Genomic DNA, 16,982 nt, shown 5'->3' with positions numbered 1-16,982 from the left:
GTGACCGCCCAGCCTCAGGGGTGCGGCAGGTGCTCGCTAAGTGGATGAATGCTCTGCCCGAGGCCCAGGGGCAGCTGGAGGCCTGCACCACCTTGAAAAGTGTTACCAAGAACATGACGACTCTGCCCCAGGAAACAAAAGGATGTCACACATAGGCTGAGCCTTCACGGGGAAAGAGCTGAGCAGCACTGGAACCACAGCCCTGCCACTGTCCACTCAGCCCCCATTTACTGGGCACCCGCAAGACCAGGTTCTCGGCACTGGATTGGGGGGAGTGGATGCCATGTGAAGAAAACAGAAGCTCTGCCCTTGTGCAGCGGACGTTCTACTTGGGGGTGGGGGCTGGGGGGTGGAGGAGGTGGAAGATAAAACAGGAGAGTCCGATTAGTGGTTTGTAACTAATGCGATGGAGGGCAGTGGTGCAGGCAAGGGGAACACGAGTCCCAGGGAGCAGCTGTGGGCGGGCTGCGATTTTAAATAGAGTGGTCAGGCCAGGCCTCACTGAGATGCCATGTGAGCAAAGACCTGAATGGGACAGAAGCGAGCCATGTGGATACACTTGAGGGGAAAACATCCTGCACTTGGTACGAAGGCCTGTATGAGGCGGTGTAATACTAGCTGCCAGGAACATAAATGCAGAACAGTTTAGTTCAAGCTCACTGAACAGTCATCAGTACAAGGTTTCCTGGGGGTGACACATTCCTCCATGTGGTGATTCAAGGATTCAGGCTCCTTCCGCTTGTATCTCAGCCCTTCCCCGCCTCCCACCGCAGTCACTTGTCCATTTAGAAGAGGATGGAAAAACGTGGAGCACAGAAGGCACACCTGCATCTTAAGCTTCTTGGCTAAGAAGCAACCTGCCATCAGCTTCAACTGGAGCACTAGCCCCGTGGCCCCTGATTAACCAAAGAGGGAATGGGAGATGGGGTCCAGGGCTGGGCAGTGGCTTCCCCACAGCCCTGCGCTATGTAGGGAGCATGAACTGCTCCTGCAGTTTGGGGGTCAGCTTGGTGTCTCTGTGGTGGCCCTCAGTGGGGAGTGGGCCGAGGGTTAGTAAGGAGGCCAGGTGGCTGGAGTGGAGTGAGAGTGGGGGGTGATGGGAGCTGAGGTCAGAGATAACGGGGTGGGGGTGTGTGGCAGACTGTATAGGGTCATACAGGCCATGGTTGGGTCTTGTGAGCAAATAGGAGTTCCTGGAGGTTTTGGGTGGGGAGGTTCTGGGTAGAACATGATCCCATTGTTCTAACCAGCTCCCTCTAGCGGCCGTGTGGAGAACAGACTGCCGGGGAGGTGGGAGCAGGGGGCCAGGGAGGGGGTGCTGTATGCTCGTCCAGGCGTGGTGCCCTGGATGAGGATGGGAAGCGGTGGAATCAATACACTTTGAAGGCAAAGACAGCAGGACTTCCAGGTAGGCGAGCTGTGGGGTGTGAAAGAGAAAGGCAGCAAGGCCATGGCCCAGTACGCCAGAGGGCACTGGGAGGATGGAGATAGAAGAGAGGCAGAGGGGGCTCTTGTAACACTGAGACCTCCAAGTGGAACCCCAGCCTCTCTGAGCCTCAGCTCCTCACCTGTAAAATGGGAGGAGAGGCCTCCTGTAAAAACACATTTACCTGGCGGGTGGTTGAGAGGATTACTTGACAGGATGGCTCTGAATGGCCCGAGGTAAGTGAGCTGTGCTGAGGGTGGGGTCAAGGGCAGTGAGGGCCAACTTGCTGTGGAGAGGAGCTGGGTGGGGTGGGAGGGAAGGGGGCCTCTGAGACCCACCCCAGTCGTTTTCCAGCTCTGGGTCTCCTTCACCCATGGCTCCAGCTCAGATCACTGTGTTGGAGCTGGAGTTGGAGCTGGGACTGCCTGGCCCTCGAGTGTGAGGACAAACCCTAGCCCAGCAATGGCGCAGGATGGGTGCTGGCTTGGCCACTCTGTGCCAGGTGACTTGGTTCAGGGACCTCCACACCTCAGGTTTTAACCTGTCAAATGGGTTGATCTGCGAGCCTCCTCAGAGAACTGGAGGAAGCACGCCCCCCACCTACCCCCTGCCATCTCTGCCCCGCTCCCAGCCCTGGGTGGGCAACAGACACTGCACAGCACAGCCCTCGTGCGGGGAGGCAGTTACAAAGCAGTAATACTTTTATTCCCATCAGGGATACTGATGGGGCCCGACCTTTTACAAAGAAGACGGTTAGGAAGAAGAAAGGGGGCCAGGGTGTAGGGGCCTCCGTTTTTGATGCCCCAAGCCCTCCACCCACCCTTCCAGTCAGGCTTCCAGACCCGAGGCGGGCGAGGGGTGGCTCTGCAGGGTGGGCCACCCTTGAGGGCTCCCAAGGCAAGGCCATCTGCCAGCAGTGTTGAAGGTGAGTCCAGCAAAGCTCTTTCGGTGCGGACAGCAAATGGAGAAGGCGCAACAGGTGGGTCCTCCCCTCGGTGACCAGTCCTGGGCTCTTGGCGTCCACCCCAGCCTCAGGGGGGGCCCTGCTGGCTCCGCCTCTCCTCCAGCACCCTGCACACCCACATGGACACCACGGTGGCGTTTCCATCGTTGAACTGCATGATGAATGGGTGGCCCTGTGGGGAAGAGGAGAAAGCTGTGACAGGCATTCCCCGGACTTTGCAGGTCGCCTGTTCAGAGCCTTCCTCAACAGCCCTGTGAGGTGGGGGCAGCTTCAGTCCCGTTTCATAGCCTTGATCGCTGAGGCCCAAGGCACAGCAGTTTGACCCCAGGGTATGAACCTGTCCTAATTCCACACAGCCTGGCCGTTCCTCAGCCCAGGGTCACTCCCAACAGCTGGCAGGCAAGGCTGGGCACCGGAGCTGCCAGTGTTCCAGTCCAGTTGCTGCCCGGAAACCAGAGAATCATCTTGCCAGGGGCTACGTCAAGCCCAGTTTTCTTTTGTTTCAAGCTCTCTTAAGAACAAGCCACAGTCTAGGAGTGGAGGGAAGGCAAAGTGTCGGGGGTGCGGGGGGCAGGAAGGATGCGCTGGGTCCTGCACAGCAGCTGGGGGCTGGGGACCGGACTCCGGAGTACAGCGGCCTCAGGCTCTAACTACTTACCCACAGTCAGTCCCTCCCCTGCTGTCCAGGAGACAAGACCCCTCCTCACAGTCTTAGGGCCTCCTTGGGAGCTCCCGGGAATGGTCAGAAAAAAGCAGGGGCAGCCACGGTGAAAGGAAAACTGCAAAGCCTTCTCCTCTTCCCCAAGTGTTTGTCTGTTAAGCAGTGCTCGCGTGGCAGTGTCTTCCCCTACCAAACTCTGTAGCTCAAGACTCAGGGAGCCACGGTGGGCAAGCAGAGAGAATGGGGGACTCCCACTCCCCCCAGCTCCTTTTCTCCCTCTGGCTTCAGCTCTCCAGCTCCAGCTACCCTGCTCCCTCCTGTTCTGAGCTTTTCTTAGGTGCCCTCTCCTCCCCCACCCCCATTGCCCTCCCTGAGGCTGGGCTTTCCAGGTGGCTTTCCCTATGCGCTCATCAGGAGGTACTGGGTCGGGGCTTGGATGCCCAGGTCCCATGTCTGTAGGAGCAGTCAAAGACCAGGCTGGGGGAGGGAAGGGGGTTGCTTAGTCAGCCTCGAGATGTCCCTGGGACAGGAAGAAGAACATCCAGGCTTCCTCACCCTGGGCTGACACCGTGTCCCTTACCCGGTTTTCCCAGTTTGGGCAGGAAAACCTGTCCCTGGAGCACCCTGTGTGGGGTCAGCTCAGAGGCACAGCGAACAGTGTCAAAGGTGCAGGGAGGGAGGAAGCTCAGCTAAGAGGGTGCCAAGGGCATGCCACCCAGGGCAGAGGCTCACCAAGACCACAGTGGAGCTGGGCCTGCAGCCCTGCCTGGCACCTCCTGTGATCTGCCCGTGGCTCCCAACACACCTGCAGGGCGCCCCAAGGGAGCAGGTGCCCCTGCAGACTGCAGCTGGGGAAGCGGGGTGGGAGGTCAGGTTGGGTGGGCATCCCCCCAGGCCGCACAAGCCTGAGTGGGGGCTGAGGCAGGAGAGCCCAGGTGGGACTCTCTCATGGCCCTCATATGTCCCGCCCGCCCATATATATAATCCCACCTCATGTATGCCTGCCTAAATCAGCGCCCAGAGAGGAATTCTTCCTGAAGTCAGCGAGCACGTTTCCCTTTCAGGAGGCTCAGAGGAGGCGACCTTGTGCCCTTCTGAAGAACAAAGGGAGACGCTGTGCTCCGAGCCGATGGGCCCCTCCCCTGCAGCCTGGGGTGCACAGTGTCACTTTCCCAGAATGCCGGGTGACTTTGGGGGCCATATGCTGCATCTCTGCTATCATCTGTTCAGGAGCAAGCAGAGCGGAACCGCAGGGGGGGAGAGGGGAGCGTTCTTCCAGTTACAGCCAGGCTGAGGGCTGCGCCGCAGGAAGCATTTCGCCCAGGTGTCCCGGGAGGCGGACGAGGACAGGGTGGGCATTCACTGCTTTGGTGGAGATTCTGCCGCCTTCCTCCCTTCCCCCCACCCCCTGGCTGGGACAGGACCCCCATCTCCTGCGTACCCCTGGTGCTTTACAGCACCCTGCACGGGAGTGACTGAGCCAAGTGGTTTTGTCCCCAGCTACTGGAGGGGTTTGGGGGATAAGAAGAGGCATCACAGGGAGAAAGAAAGGAGGGGCACAGAGACAGGGGGCGGGGAGGAGCCCAGCCTCCCCAGGCAGCCTGGGCTGCGACAGGTGAGCTTGGGGACTGGACACCGCCTGGTCCACCACGTGACGATGCGCAGAGAAAGCCAGTATGTGGGGAGCAAGAGCATGGAGAGTTGGGAACGCTGGAGATCATGACAGGCTGGGGGCATTTCTGCCTACAGGGTCCAAAGGTACCTCAAGGTCTGGGGTGAAGGCGCTAAATCACACAGGTGGGCACGATAATCTCCACTTTGCAGATGAGGAAACAGAGGCCACAGGCTCACGGCTGACCTGTTCCGGCTCCCAGAGCTGTGACTGGATCACAAGTCTCTGAAACCCAAACCTACTGTCTGGGGCTCTTCCTGGGCTGCCTTGGGGTAGGCAGACATTGAGAGACAATTCACCCTTGCCTGATTTCTGCCACGGGATTCAGGCCTGTCTGACTAGAGGGGACTGAGCCTACAGGTCCTGACCCCTAGGAGAGTGGTGTCAGGGTGGCAGGTCACTCTTACTTGACTCCCCCCTCCCATCAGCCCTCGGTGGGAAGCAGGGTAAGTACACCATAACCCTGTTTTACAGCACAGGAAACAGCCCTGGAGGGCACATGACTCGGTAAGGGCTGGGGCTTCTGGTTGCTCCTCTGGTACATTCTCAGGGCTGGACCCCAGCCCCTGTGACCCTGCCAGCGTGTGGGCTCCTTTTCCTCCCTACCATGTAGCAGATGCTCCTCCAGTCCCAGACATGCACGAAGCAGGTATTCCTCACGAGTTTGACGAACAAACAAAAGCTGATGGACGATGCTGGGAAAAAGCATGAAGATCACTCTGCCACCCTGAGTGGCCTCACTTCCTAGGTAGCTCCTGACAGGCCTGAGCAGGTGCCTGCAACTACCAGAAGCCTGGAGATGGATGGAAACTGCACACTGGTTAATACCGGGTCCAGCACCCTGGACTGAGCTCTGTGTGCCAGGCCTTGCCAAGAGCTTAGTCCCGATTCTCCCACCAGATCCCCATGCTCACTGCGGAGGTGCACACGGCCACCTGGCAGATGAGGAAACAGACACTCAGGGACCGGTGTGAAGTCACGGAAGCAACGGCTGGGCTGGAAGCACCACCGAGGCCTCTGGACGCCAGATGCCATGCTCAGGACCACACGCTCTCCTACACCTGACGGACGGTTGCCCTCACAGGCCCCTCCGGGGGTTTCTGTGTGGCCCCCTGCACCACACCCTCTTGAGTACCTGGGTAAAGGCACACAATGCCCCCCTCTCCCAGACAGAGGAACCCATACATGGACAAGCTCTCCAGCTCCCTCGGGGTACCAGGATCAATAGGAGCATGGCGTGGCCCACCCCCCTGCTGCCAGAACACCCACATGCCGCTCATCAAGAGCATCTCCCACCCAAGGTGACCGCTCCAGACATCCAGGCCTCTGCTGCCCGCACAGTGTGTGTGTGACCGGTCACTCTGCAGGCTGGAGCCCCAGACAAGCTCACTGGCCTCTGTACCTGGCAGTGGGAGCCACTCTCATTTCCCGGATTCTCTCAGGACCAACTGCAACCATTAAACTGGCGAGGGCTGAGGTAAAATGGACCACAAACTTCGCCACAGAAGATGGAGACATAATGAAGGGAAAGTATGGGACTACAAGGGGTAGGATGGATCCCAGGGTGGGGCACAGCGGAGGGTGAGTGACGACTCAATGACAAGCGGGTCGCCGGGTGCAGACCTCCCACCGCCAGGCAGACGGTGCTCTGGCAGTAACTTGTGAAGAGGAACCAGAGCACAAGGTGTGTCCAGCACACCCTCCTTCACCTGGGCACCAGCATCCAGGGCTCCGCTAGAGTTTGGCCCTCGACTTTTGTAATAACATCCTAAAATTTTGCCCACTTGTGTCATCGTGATGAGACGCTTTCCTGATGACTAACAGCATGGCCCTCCCACTATGGACAGCACTCCATGCTTCTGCCAGAGGGGACAGGGAGAGGAGGGGTCCAGGTGCCCACCGCACGGGCCTGAGGTGGAGTTGCTAACCTGCTGCGGTGAAGGGCGGCCTGAGGCTGACGTGTCTGGACTCCCAGGCCAGTGCTCATTCACTGACACCTTGCTCTCTGACATCAGTTGGGTTTCGAGTTTCTTCCCAAATAGCAATTTACCCCACTGGGGTCTCCACACTTTGTTCCCCTGTATAACTTCCTAGAGAATCCTGTGCGTGTGCATCACGGAATGACTTGCTGGTGTGGCTGCCGCTCTGCCGCAGTGCTGGCAGGTAGCAGGTCCTCCATCAGCCGTGGGCCTGTGGCAGGTACAGAATCTGCCTGCAATGTGGGAGGCCTGGGTTCAATCCCTGGGTCAGGAAGATCCCCTGGAGAAGGAAATGGCAACCCACTCCTGGATTCTTGTCTGGAGAATCCCATGGACAGAGGAGCCTGGCAGGTTACAGTCCATGGGGCCGCAAAAGAGTCAGACACGACTGAAGCGACTACCACCCTGTGGCAGGAAACAGTGACCTGCCTGTCCTCTCTGCCTGCATCTAGTCACCGAGCCCCTGCTGTGGGCCAGGCCTGGGTTACCTAAGATGGCCCTGAAACCACCCAGCACCCTGTTTACAGACAAAGGAGATCGAGATGCCAGCAGACGTGACCTGAGCTAAGATCACAGAGCTAGAAAGTGGCAGAGCTAAGGAAGGGCTGAGCCTAGGATGGCGTTCCGCCACGAGGACACCACGCCACTCTGCTCGCTGAGGTTGGGCACAGCGGGTTTTAAATCCCTACTTTTTAAAAGAATATATGGTACAATATTACTTTTTATTATTATATATTTTATTAACCCCTTGAATAAGTCACCAAAGGAGGTACCGTGTTCCCTCCACCCCCTATAACAACCCAGGCTTTATTTGTAGGAATGGGATAATAAATTCTGTGCCTGTTCATTTTTACAGTGTATTATTTTTAACTGGGGCTTCCCTGATAGCTCAGTTGGTAAAGAATCTGCCTGCAATGCAGCAGACCTCAGTTCGATTTCTGGGTGAGGAAGATCCATTGGAGAAGGGATAGGCTTCCCAGTCTAGTATCTTGGGCTTCCCTGTGGCTCAGCTGGTAAAGAATCCACGTGCAATGCCGGAGACCTGAGTTTGATCCCTGGGTTGGGAAGATCCCCTGAAGGGAATGGGACCTACTCCAGTATTCTGGCCTGGAGAATTCCACGGACTTAACTGGTAGTTTTTAACTGACAAACTAAAAAGAGAGTGGCAAGAAAGGCAAGCAGTGTCCTCCCTGATCCAAGTTGTATCAGGCACTCGCCATCAAGTAATTTATTTATTACTCAGCAAGTCTACTGAGGATTACATTATGCCTGTTCTACTGACGGGGCAGCGAAGGCACAGAAGACGGAGGACTCTGCCCAGGGCCAGGGCGCTTGGATGCGGCCCTGTCTCTGCAGCCCGCGTCCTCAGCCACCACACTGCCCTTCCTCATCACCTCCAGGGCTGGATGGTGGCAGCCACTCTGTAGGACAGCCAGCCCTCAGAGCAGGCACTGGGGGTCTACGGGACAGCCCCAGCCTACCCGGTTCTCTGTTTCTTCTCTTTGGGTCTAGATTCTAGGGAAGCAGAAAAATGAAGATTTTCTGGGATCTGGAAGAAACTTTCCAGAGCTACAGAGACCACACCCAAGAGATAAAGTGAAAAGTGAAAGTGAAAGTCAGTCGTGTCTGACTCTTTGTGATCTCACAGACTATACAGTCCATGGAATTCTCCAAGCCAGAATACTGGAGTGGGTAGCCTTTTCCTTCTCTAGGGGATCATCTTAACCCAGGGATCAAACCCAGGTCTCTCTCATTGCAGCTGGATTCTTTACAAACTGAGCCACAAGGGAAGCCCAAGAATACTGGAGTGGGTAGCCTATCCCTTCTCCAGCAGATCTTCCAGACCCAGGAATTGAACCAGGGTCTTCTGCATTGCAGGTGGATTTTTCACCAACTGAGCTATCAGGGAAGCGCTCCCCTAGAGATAAGGGCAGCCATAATAAAGGGATGTCTGGCAGCAGACTGCACCCCACACCTAAGATCTACTCTGTGAGGCCTTTACTCCTGTCTTCTCTCGAGGGGCGCCATCTCTTCCGGAACGAGTGCACACACTTGTTCTAATGTGTGTTATCAACATTTGAGCCCACCTTATCCTAGCATGAGACTGGAAGCCTCGAGAACATGCAGTGCTGATTACTGAAGAGTCACCAGGAGAAGTTAGCTGGATTGACCAGTATATTACAGTTTCCCAGGAGCCTGGTGCTAGGTTGGGAAGTGCAGCAGGTTGGGTGTGCAGGCCCGGGGAGAAGGCTCCACAAGCTGAGGCTGCTCTGGACTCCCCGGACCATAGGGCTTTTCTCTCTCTAGAGGAGCCCGAGGCCACCAGGCATCTCCTGGCCACCAGGCATCTCCTGGCCCACCAGGGTGGGCTCAAATGTTGATAACACACATTAGAATAAGTGTGTGCACTCGTTCTGCTGCATGGGGCAGAACGCGAAGGATCCATGAGTCAATTCAAGCAAGTAAACCACTCCCTCTCCTCCCACCAAAAAGCAAGCCAGCCCAGCCCAGGTACACTCAAGTCCAAAATAAAGAGTCCAACATGAGCTACAGGACCAGTCCAGTTGTTAGGCAGGCCCTCTAAGAGGTGATCTGAGAGATCAGAGGGGCCCTATGGTCAAGGCACTGCCCATCACTTCACCTTCTGCACTGGGCTTGCCGGCCTTACTTGAAGGCTCTCTGTGTGTCCCTTTAGGGTCCAGCCCTCGTGGCAGGGGTAACGCTTCAGTGTCTTCAAGTATGGAGAAGTGGTGGGAGGGGATGGGACCTCAGAGACCAGCAAGGCCATAGGGGGTGGGCTGTGTTGGGGTTTCCACAGTTTGATTCAAATCATTAAGACATTTTAAGCTATATTTGTTTTTAAAAAACTAATAAAAAATAACATATACACTCAACTATCTTCAAGTCTTAAATGCTACCTGGAATACTGGCAGTGTGTTACCCAACACTGTGATGGTAATTGATCTTCTATAGTTCTTCGGACAGGTGGTCTTGTTAGATCTAGTTAGATCGGTGTATATTACTGACTGCTAATATATGCGTTGACGCCTAGGAAGGCTGGGCTGGTGCACTGGGCACCTGAAAGAACTCAGGGCTGTGACGTCCACTTACTGGAGCCAGTGCACTGAGCTTACAGAGCATGCCAGCCCGGTGGCCAGGCACATGATGCCCAACCAGGGTGTGGGTCAAGCCTTCCAGTGGTGTCAGCTCCTACAGGCTTTGAGTCCTCTTCTCTGACCTATAGACTTATTGTAAGCAATTCATATGAACAGCAGTTAGCTACTGTCATCAACTAAACTCTAAGACTTTTCTGCTATTCCTTTTTAAAGCTTCTATGTGGGTTTAAAAGATGCCTAAGCTGAGAGGACAGTTGGGGGAGTCTGGATTTCCTCGATATGAGGCTCCTGAGACAGGGTCAGGGATAAATGGGATGCTGATGCAGATACTAGACTGCAACCATCCACCTATGACCCCAGTTCTCAGATTTTTGTGTTCTTCAAGAGAGGTCTCATGCCTTTATAAAGAGATGCCTTTAGACTCTTGAGAGTCCCTTGGACTGCAAGGAGATCCAACCAGTCCATTCTAAAGGAGATCAATCCTGGGTGTTCATTGGAGGGACTGATGCTAAAGCTGAAACTCCAATACTTTGGCCACCTCATGTGAAGAGTTGACTCACTGGAAAAGACTCTGATGCTGGGAAGGATTGGGGGCGGGAGGAGAAGGGGATGACAGAGAATGAGATGGCTGGATGGCATCACCGCCTCGATGGACATGAGTTTGAGTGAACTCTGGGAGTTGGTGATGGACAGGGAGGCCTGGCGTGCTGTGATTCATGGGGTCGCAAAGAGTCAGACATGACTGAGCGACTGAACTGAACTGAACTGAACACACTCATGCTAAAAAAAAAAAAGCTACTTCCCCCTATATTAATAATGAGATCCTGCATTAATTTTACACAATAAAAAGCCTTCTACTGCTAAAGATTCAAAACTAGCAATCTAATCCCTCCTTACCCTGGAGACAACTTCAGATTAGAGAAGTTAAACAATTTTTGGAAAAATGCAGAGACTGTCCAGTGTCTGCTAAACTGCTGACAAGTGGCATGGCAGTGGGCAAGATAATGTTACTTTTTTAAAGAATCTTTTTTTTTTGATGTGGACCATTTTTAAAGTCATTATTGAATTTGTTACAGTACTGCTTCTATTTCATGTTTTGGTGTTTCGGCCAGGAGGCATGTAGGATCTTAGCTCCGTGACCAGGGACTGAACCAGCAACCCTGCACTGGAAGGTGAAGTCTTAACCACTGGACCCCCAGGGAAGTCCCTAATATTAATTACTGTACATGAGATAATAAGTCATGCTCATCCTTCAGGGTGTGTGTGCCTGGGCTAATCAACAGGGGGTGTCTGGGAGGAAGGTGGCCAGGACTGAGGCTGCAGTAGGGGGTGGGGGGGAGGTGCCCCAGGAGTGACTCAGCAGGAAGAAGCTGAGGCACCACCATAGCAACTCTTGCATCTGCCCCCGTGTCGGCTAAGGCAAGGAGCCCTGGCCTGAGAGTCAGTGGGCCTCCTCTCGCCAGCCCAGGAGTCATGGAGGCTTGGGAAGGGCCATGATGGCCTCACTTATAGAAGAGAAAATACTCCAGGGCACCTCCATTCCCATGGCTTCATCATCCCACATGGAGGGACCTGTGTTGTCATTATACCTCTCTGCCCTGTCCTCGGGGAGGAGGAGGAGTCAGGCTGGCGGGAAGTATGCAGCAGGCCCAGCCCAGGGGCCTCGTGCCCACAGGTGGGCTGGGTTCTGGCCTGCCCTCTTCTGGCGAGCTCCCAGGCAGGCTCTGGACTGCTGCCCACCTCTGTGGGGCTCTGTGGGAAATTCCCAGCAAGGCCCGGCACATCAGCACAGCCTCTGACTCAGACTGCACAGAAGGAGAGCTGATGCTTCCTTTCTGCCATTTCCTGAGTCTTATTTCTCAGCTGGGTTTGAACACGGGGAGGCTGCTGGCAGGCCTTGTCACCCTAACGAATATCTCTGCTCCCTCTGCCTTCGGGCTGGGGTAGGAAACTGCCTGTCTGCAGACAGGGCTTCCCAGACACGCACTGTGTTGCGTGATGGGAGGCTACTATGCTCCCATGTAGAATATACCTGGGGGAGTGGCAGTGAGATGAGGGTGTGAGTCTTGCCTGTCAGCTCGTCACCGTCTGCCTAGCCACGGGCCAATGCCCTGCTGCAGAGCTCTCAGAGGCAAGGCGTTGGTCCTGAGACTGTGCTTTCTCAGCCTCTGATTCCTAAAGCTGGGGGTGCGGGTTCCCTTCTAGCTTTTAATTTTCTTTGAAATGAAGAAGAAATGAAGAAATGGTCCTCAGCTGTGACATGCCATTTCAGTCACCCTTCCTGAGTTTATTCTTCACAAATACCATGGAAATAGTATTTCTAAATATTCTTCCCAAATATTCAATCATTAGCAGCAAACTGCTTACGTCTAGACACCCTAGACTGTACATGAGGCACCTAAGGGGGTCAAGGTGAGATCTGCTTTCACCTGAGCAGATCTATGCGTTCCTACATAGGGTAACTGGCCAGGAAATGGCCCATCGAGAGGGCAAGGTGTTTCCAGAGGCTCCGCCAGTCATTCTAGGGCCTATGCTGACAGGGCAGCCCCAGGACCAGAGCAGTGTGGTACAGGAGAGGGCACAGGGAAACTGCAGTGGGCCACTGTGAAGGGAAAGGAGCGGGTGTGTGTGTGTGTGTCTGTGTGTGCCAGCACCCAGGAGTTTATGTTGGAGGACGTGGATCCATGTGGGTGGCAGAAGAGTGCCCCCTGCCCATCTAGAGGGGCTGTGGTGGCTGCCCTGTAGAGAACTCAGACAAGATGGGTGGGCGGGAAGAGCAGGGAGCATGCTGGCTATACCAGTCTCGGGCTGAGCAGATACCCAGAGAAGTCAGGACCTGAAGATGCCAGAGGGAGAGTGGGGTTCTTGCTCCAATAATGCTGAGGCCTCCTATCTGAGAGGCTGATTCTGAGGCAGGTCCAAGCAGTGAATAGGGGGGCCAATTACAGGCATCTGGATGTTCAGGGTTTGTCTTTTGGTGTGATGGGCTGTGTGGTGGTGGCAGTTTACAGACACAACGCTCAAAAGGATGGTTCCCTCCGGTCCTCTTTTGCTCTTACCTTTTGAGAGCTGATGTTTAAACTCTGAGACCTTGGCTCTCTCTGTGTATCTATGCTTATGTGGGCATGTGAGTGCGCAGAGGGGAGGGAAGAGACAGTAAGTTCCATCACAATTTCTGCCACAGAGTGGGGAGCTCAGTGAGCTTTTGAACAAAACAGAATGGACTGGTTCTGATGGTGAGAAATGAAGAGGTGGGGAGAGACTAAGCCTAAAGGTCCTCCCTCTACAAACTCCCTGTCAAGGAACATGTCACCAAAACCACAACAGATGAATCTGTAAGAAAGGCGATCTGCACATGCCAAAAATGAAGAGCAAACAGAAAACCTCTTCAGTAAGGGTGCAGGTCAAGGTCTCATGGCCCTAAGGGAGGCTCTCAGTTCCAGGAATGCAGTACCTGGAAAGTGTGAAATACCAAGTGGAAACAGGAGACAAGGTCCAGCTGCGGGGCTGGCCTGGGACCCTGAGCACAGCTGGGACTGCAGAAAGTCTGCCCATCAGCAAAGGGGATGCTGTGTAAGGTGACTCTGAGCCTTGTGTACTTTGCGGTCCTATGTACCACTGCTCTGGTCTGAGAACACAAGGCTGATTAACCTAACACTGATATTGATCTAGCAGTAATCTGGAGTATCTCTCAGGAGCAAATGAAAAAACATTCTGAGGCAATACTTCTGGAATGCAATCATTTTCACAGCAATAAGCCCCATTCAGTATGAGCTTACAATAAAAATTCCAAAACACGTGAGGAAACAATTACCCATGGACAAGAGCCAGCAGACACAACACACAGGAAGATTACAGCTCTCAGAACCAAGGTGATAGAAAAATAATTGGGAAGAAAATGCAAAACAATGTACGGTTGAAAAGACTAAAGACATAAAAGAAGTTGAAACACTAAGAACAAGATATTATGAAAAAGAGAAGAGAGATTTGAAAAAGAATCAAATATAACCTATAGAAGTAGCACGTGTAGTGAGTGGGAAAACAACAGAAACTCCCCATAGATGAGCCAGACAGCAGGCTGAATATAGCTCAGGAGAGACTTAGCAAGCTGGAAGAACGGTCTGAGAAAATTATCCAAAGCGCTACTCAGTACTGAGAGATAAACAAAAAATAATTTTTTAATGTGAAAGAGAGAGACCCAGAGGAAAGAATGAGAAGAGACGAGAAACAGCGGCCGATGGGAAATATTCAAAGAGACAACATCTGAAAATTTTGAGAACTGATGAAAGATATGAATTTTCAGATTCAAAAATCAAAATGATCTCCAAGTAGAATAACTATAAAGAAATCTATACCTAGATAAATTGTAGGGAAACTGCAGAATACCAGGAACAGAGATGTTAAAAGCTCCCAGAGATAAAGACCATGGCAAGTGGGTAGCCAGCAGATTCTCACCAGCTAGATTCTCACCAAGAAGCCTGGAGAAGGCAACGGCACCCCACTCCAGTACTCTTGCCTGGAAAATCCCATGGGTGGAGGAGCCTGGTAGGCTGCAGTCCGTGGGGTTGCTAAGAGTCGGACACGACTGAGTGACTTCACTTTCACTTTCATGCCTTGGAGAAGGAAATGGCAACCCACTCCAGTGTTCTTGCCTGGAGAAGCCCAGGGACGGGGCAGCCTGGTGGGCCTCTGTCTACGGGGTCACACAGAGTTGGACACAGCTGAAGTGACTTAGCAGCAGCAGTGAAGAAGCCTGGAGAAGGAAATGGCAACCTACTCCAGTGGAGAATTTTTGGAGAACTGCCTGGAGAATTCCAGGGACAGAGGAGCCTGGTGGGCTGCTGTCCATGGGGTCACACAGAGTCGGACACGACTGAAGTGATTTAGCATGCATGCATGCATTGGAGAAGGAAATCGTAATGCACTCCAGTATTCTTGCCTGGAGAACCCCAGGGACAGAGGAGCCTGGTGGGCTGCCATCTATGGGGCTGCACAGAGTCGGACATGACTAAAGTGACAGCAGCAGCAGCAGCATGGAGAAGCCAGATGACAACAGAGTATCTTCAAGGCTCTGGGGAAACTGTCAATATAAACTCTTAAATCCAATTGAACTAACAATCAAGAGTTAGGGCAGAACTTCCCTAGAAGTCCAGTGGTTAGAATTTTGAGCTTTCACTGCTGAGGACTGGGTTTAATCCCTGGTTCAGGAACTAAGATCCTACAAGCTGTGAAGTGCAGGCCCCCACCCCCCTAAAAAGAGGGCAAGTGAAGACAATCCTAGAACAAATGACAGAAGTCTTAATGTACTTCCAAAAGGAAAAGAAACTTCAGGAGGAGGAAGCAGGATGCAACAGGAATAGGAACACATAACTGGTAAACACATGGGTAAGTATCAACAGGTACTGATTATACAAAATGAGCACAAGAGTGATAACCAACTGTGAAGACCTAAGAACAAGATGCCAATGAAATCCTGGACATGAGAGAAGGGGCTGATCAGAAATTCTTAGGGTCCTTATATTCGGTGGAGTGAAGCTGTGGTTGAGGCTGCTAGCTGCTGTCAATATTCATTCCTCCTTCTTCCTTAGTGATATGAATCCTAAGTTTAATAAGGAACAGAACTGATGTTTGGCAGAAAACAACAAAATTCTATAAAGCAATTATCTTTCAATTAAAAAAAAAAATAAGCACACCACAATGGGAAAGCACACACACACACACACAAAGGAACAGTGTCATCCAGCGAAGCAACTGCATGCCCAGCCTCCCTTGCAGCTAGTTTTTGGCCAATGCCACATGAGCCCGTAAGCTGTGTGCTGATCCAGAGATCTGTCCTTAAACAAAGGAGTATTTTGACCACTCTTCCTCGTTCCTGTTGGCTAGAGCTCAAATGCCCCTTGACTAGAAATGAACTGCCAACTAATCTAGGATATGTCCTGCCTGTCTTTATATGTGTGGGGAATATCCTGCTGTCATATTTAAGCTGTTGTTTATTTTAATCTTGTGCAGTTATAGCTAATTCTACCTAATATAAAGGTTAAGAGATTGAACCTAAAGCTGAGTATTGTTGGGAAGAGGGTATATTTAGTGATTAACCTTTAGGCTTTGCTAAATTAAGTTAAAAACTTGGGGATAACCATTACAAGGCTAGAAATAGAATACAGTATCTAAACCAATGGGAAGACTAAAAAGAAAGAAAAAAAAATCAATCTAATAGAGTAAAGAAAGGAGAAAAAAGAAGTCAGAAAAGCACTGTGGAGAGAAAAGTACAAAACAGAAGAGCAGAAAAAAATCTAGGTCTATCAATAAGCAATAAACATAAATGATTAAACTAATGCATTAAGAGAGAGTCAGATAAAATGAAAGACATCAATAGCAAAATGCAGAGATTCATTTAAAACAAAGAAACACAGAAATAATGAAAACAAAGGGGCAGGAAAACATACAGCAGATAAATACTAACCAAAAGAAGATTGCATAGGTATATTAATATCAGACAAAAATAAAATTTAAAACAAAATATATTAGCGGTAAAGAGTCACTACATAAAGATAAAAGAAACCTTTTAAAATGAAGACAGAGCATTTTGACATAGGCACCTAACATCACCACCTTAAAGAAAGTACTGACAAAATCGCAAGGAGAAACAAAACCACACTAATAGTGGGAGACTTTAACACAGCTCTCTCAGTAATTGATTGATAGATAAAGCAGGTAGAAAATTAGTAAGGCCACAAAATATGTAAGTAACACAATTAACAAATTTGACCTAAAGGATGTAAAAAGGACACTTCATTCAACAATTAAGAGAATCACATTCCTTTTAAGCAAAGAGAACACATTGAAAAAAAACCACAGTGTAGTAATGGCATTTCAACAAATAACAAAGGTCTTTGTTATTTTGGTTGATGTTATATCAACCATGCTCTGACCACGGTGCACAAAAAGAAGACAACAGTCACAAGATAACAAAACCACACCGAGTATGTGCAAGCAAAAGCACTTCTAAATAATTCATGGGTCAAAAAAGAGATCCCAGTTGCGACTGAAAATTACTTAGAAATGAATGACAATGAAAACACTTTATATAAATATTTGTGGGATGCGGGTAAAGTAATGTGTAGATTTACATGGATATATTAAGGAAAAAAGACTGGAAATTTA

At 51.8% G+C, this 16,982-nt stretch overlaps 1 protein-coding gene across 4 annotated transcripts in view; it reads right to left on the bottom strand.

Annotated features, from left to right (window-relative positions):
* Window positions 1–2,096: 2,096 nt before the first annotated feature.
* The window catches only part of MAP2K5 (mitogen-activated protein kinase kinase 5), a 278,537-nt gene continuing 263,651 nt past the window's right edge, over window positions 2,097–16,982 (bottom strand). For all 4 annotated transcript variants that reach the window (XM_055437355.2, XM_055437356.2, XM_055437357.2 and 1 more), the window contains one exon: window positions 2,097–2,562. In XM_055437355.2, coding sequence (XP_055293330.1) covers window positions 2,458–2,562 — 105 coding nt within the window. In that variant the 3' untranslated portion in view covers window positions 2,097–2,457. The remainder of the gene's footprint in view (window positions 2,563–16,982) is intronic.

This window comes from Moschus berezovskii, chromosome 9 (assembly GCF_049115385.1).
Source record: "Moschus berezovskii isolate FMDL1 chromosome 9, NW_MosBer_1.0, whole genome shotgun sequence".
Taxonomy (NCBI): domain Eukaryota; kingdom Metazoa; phylum Chordata; class Mammalia; order Artiodactyla; family Moschidae; genus Moschus; species Moschus berezovskii.
This window is presented reverse-complemented; position numbering and strand designations above follow the sequence as displayed.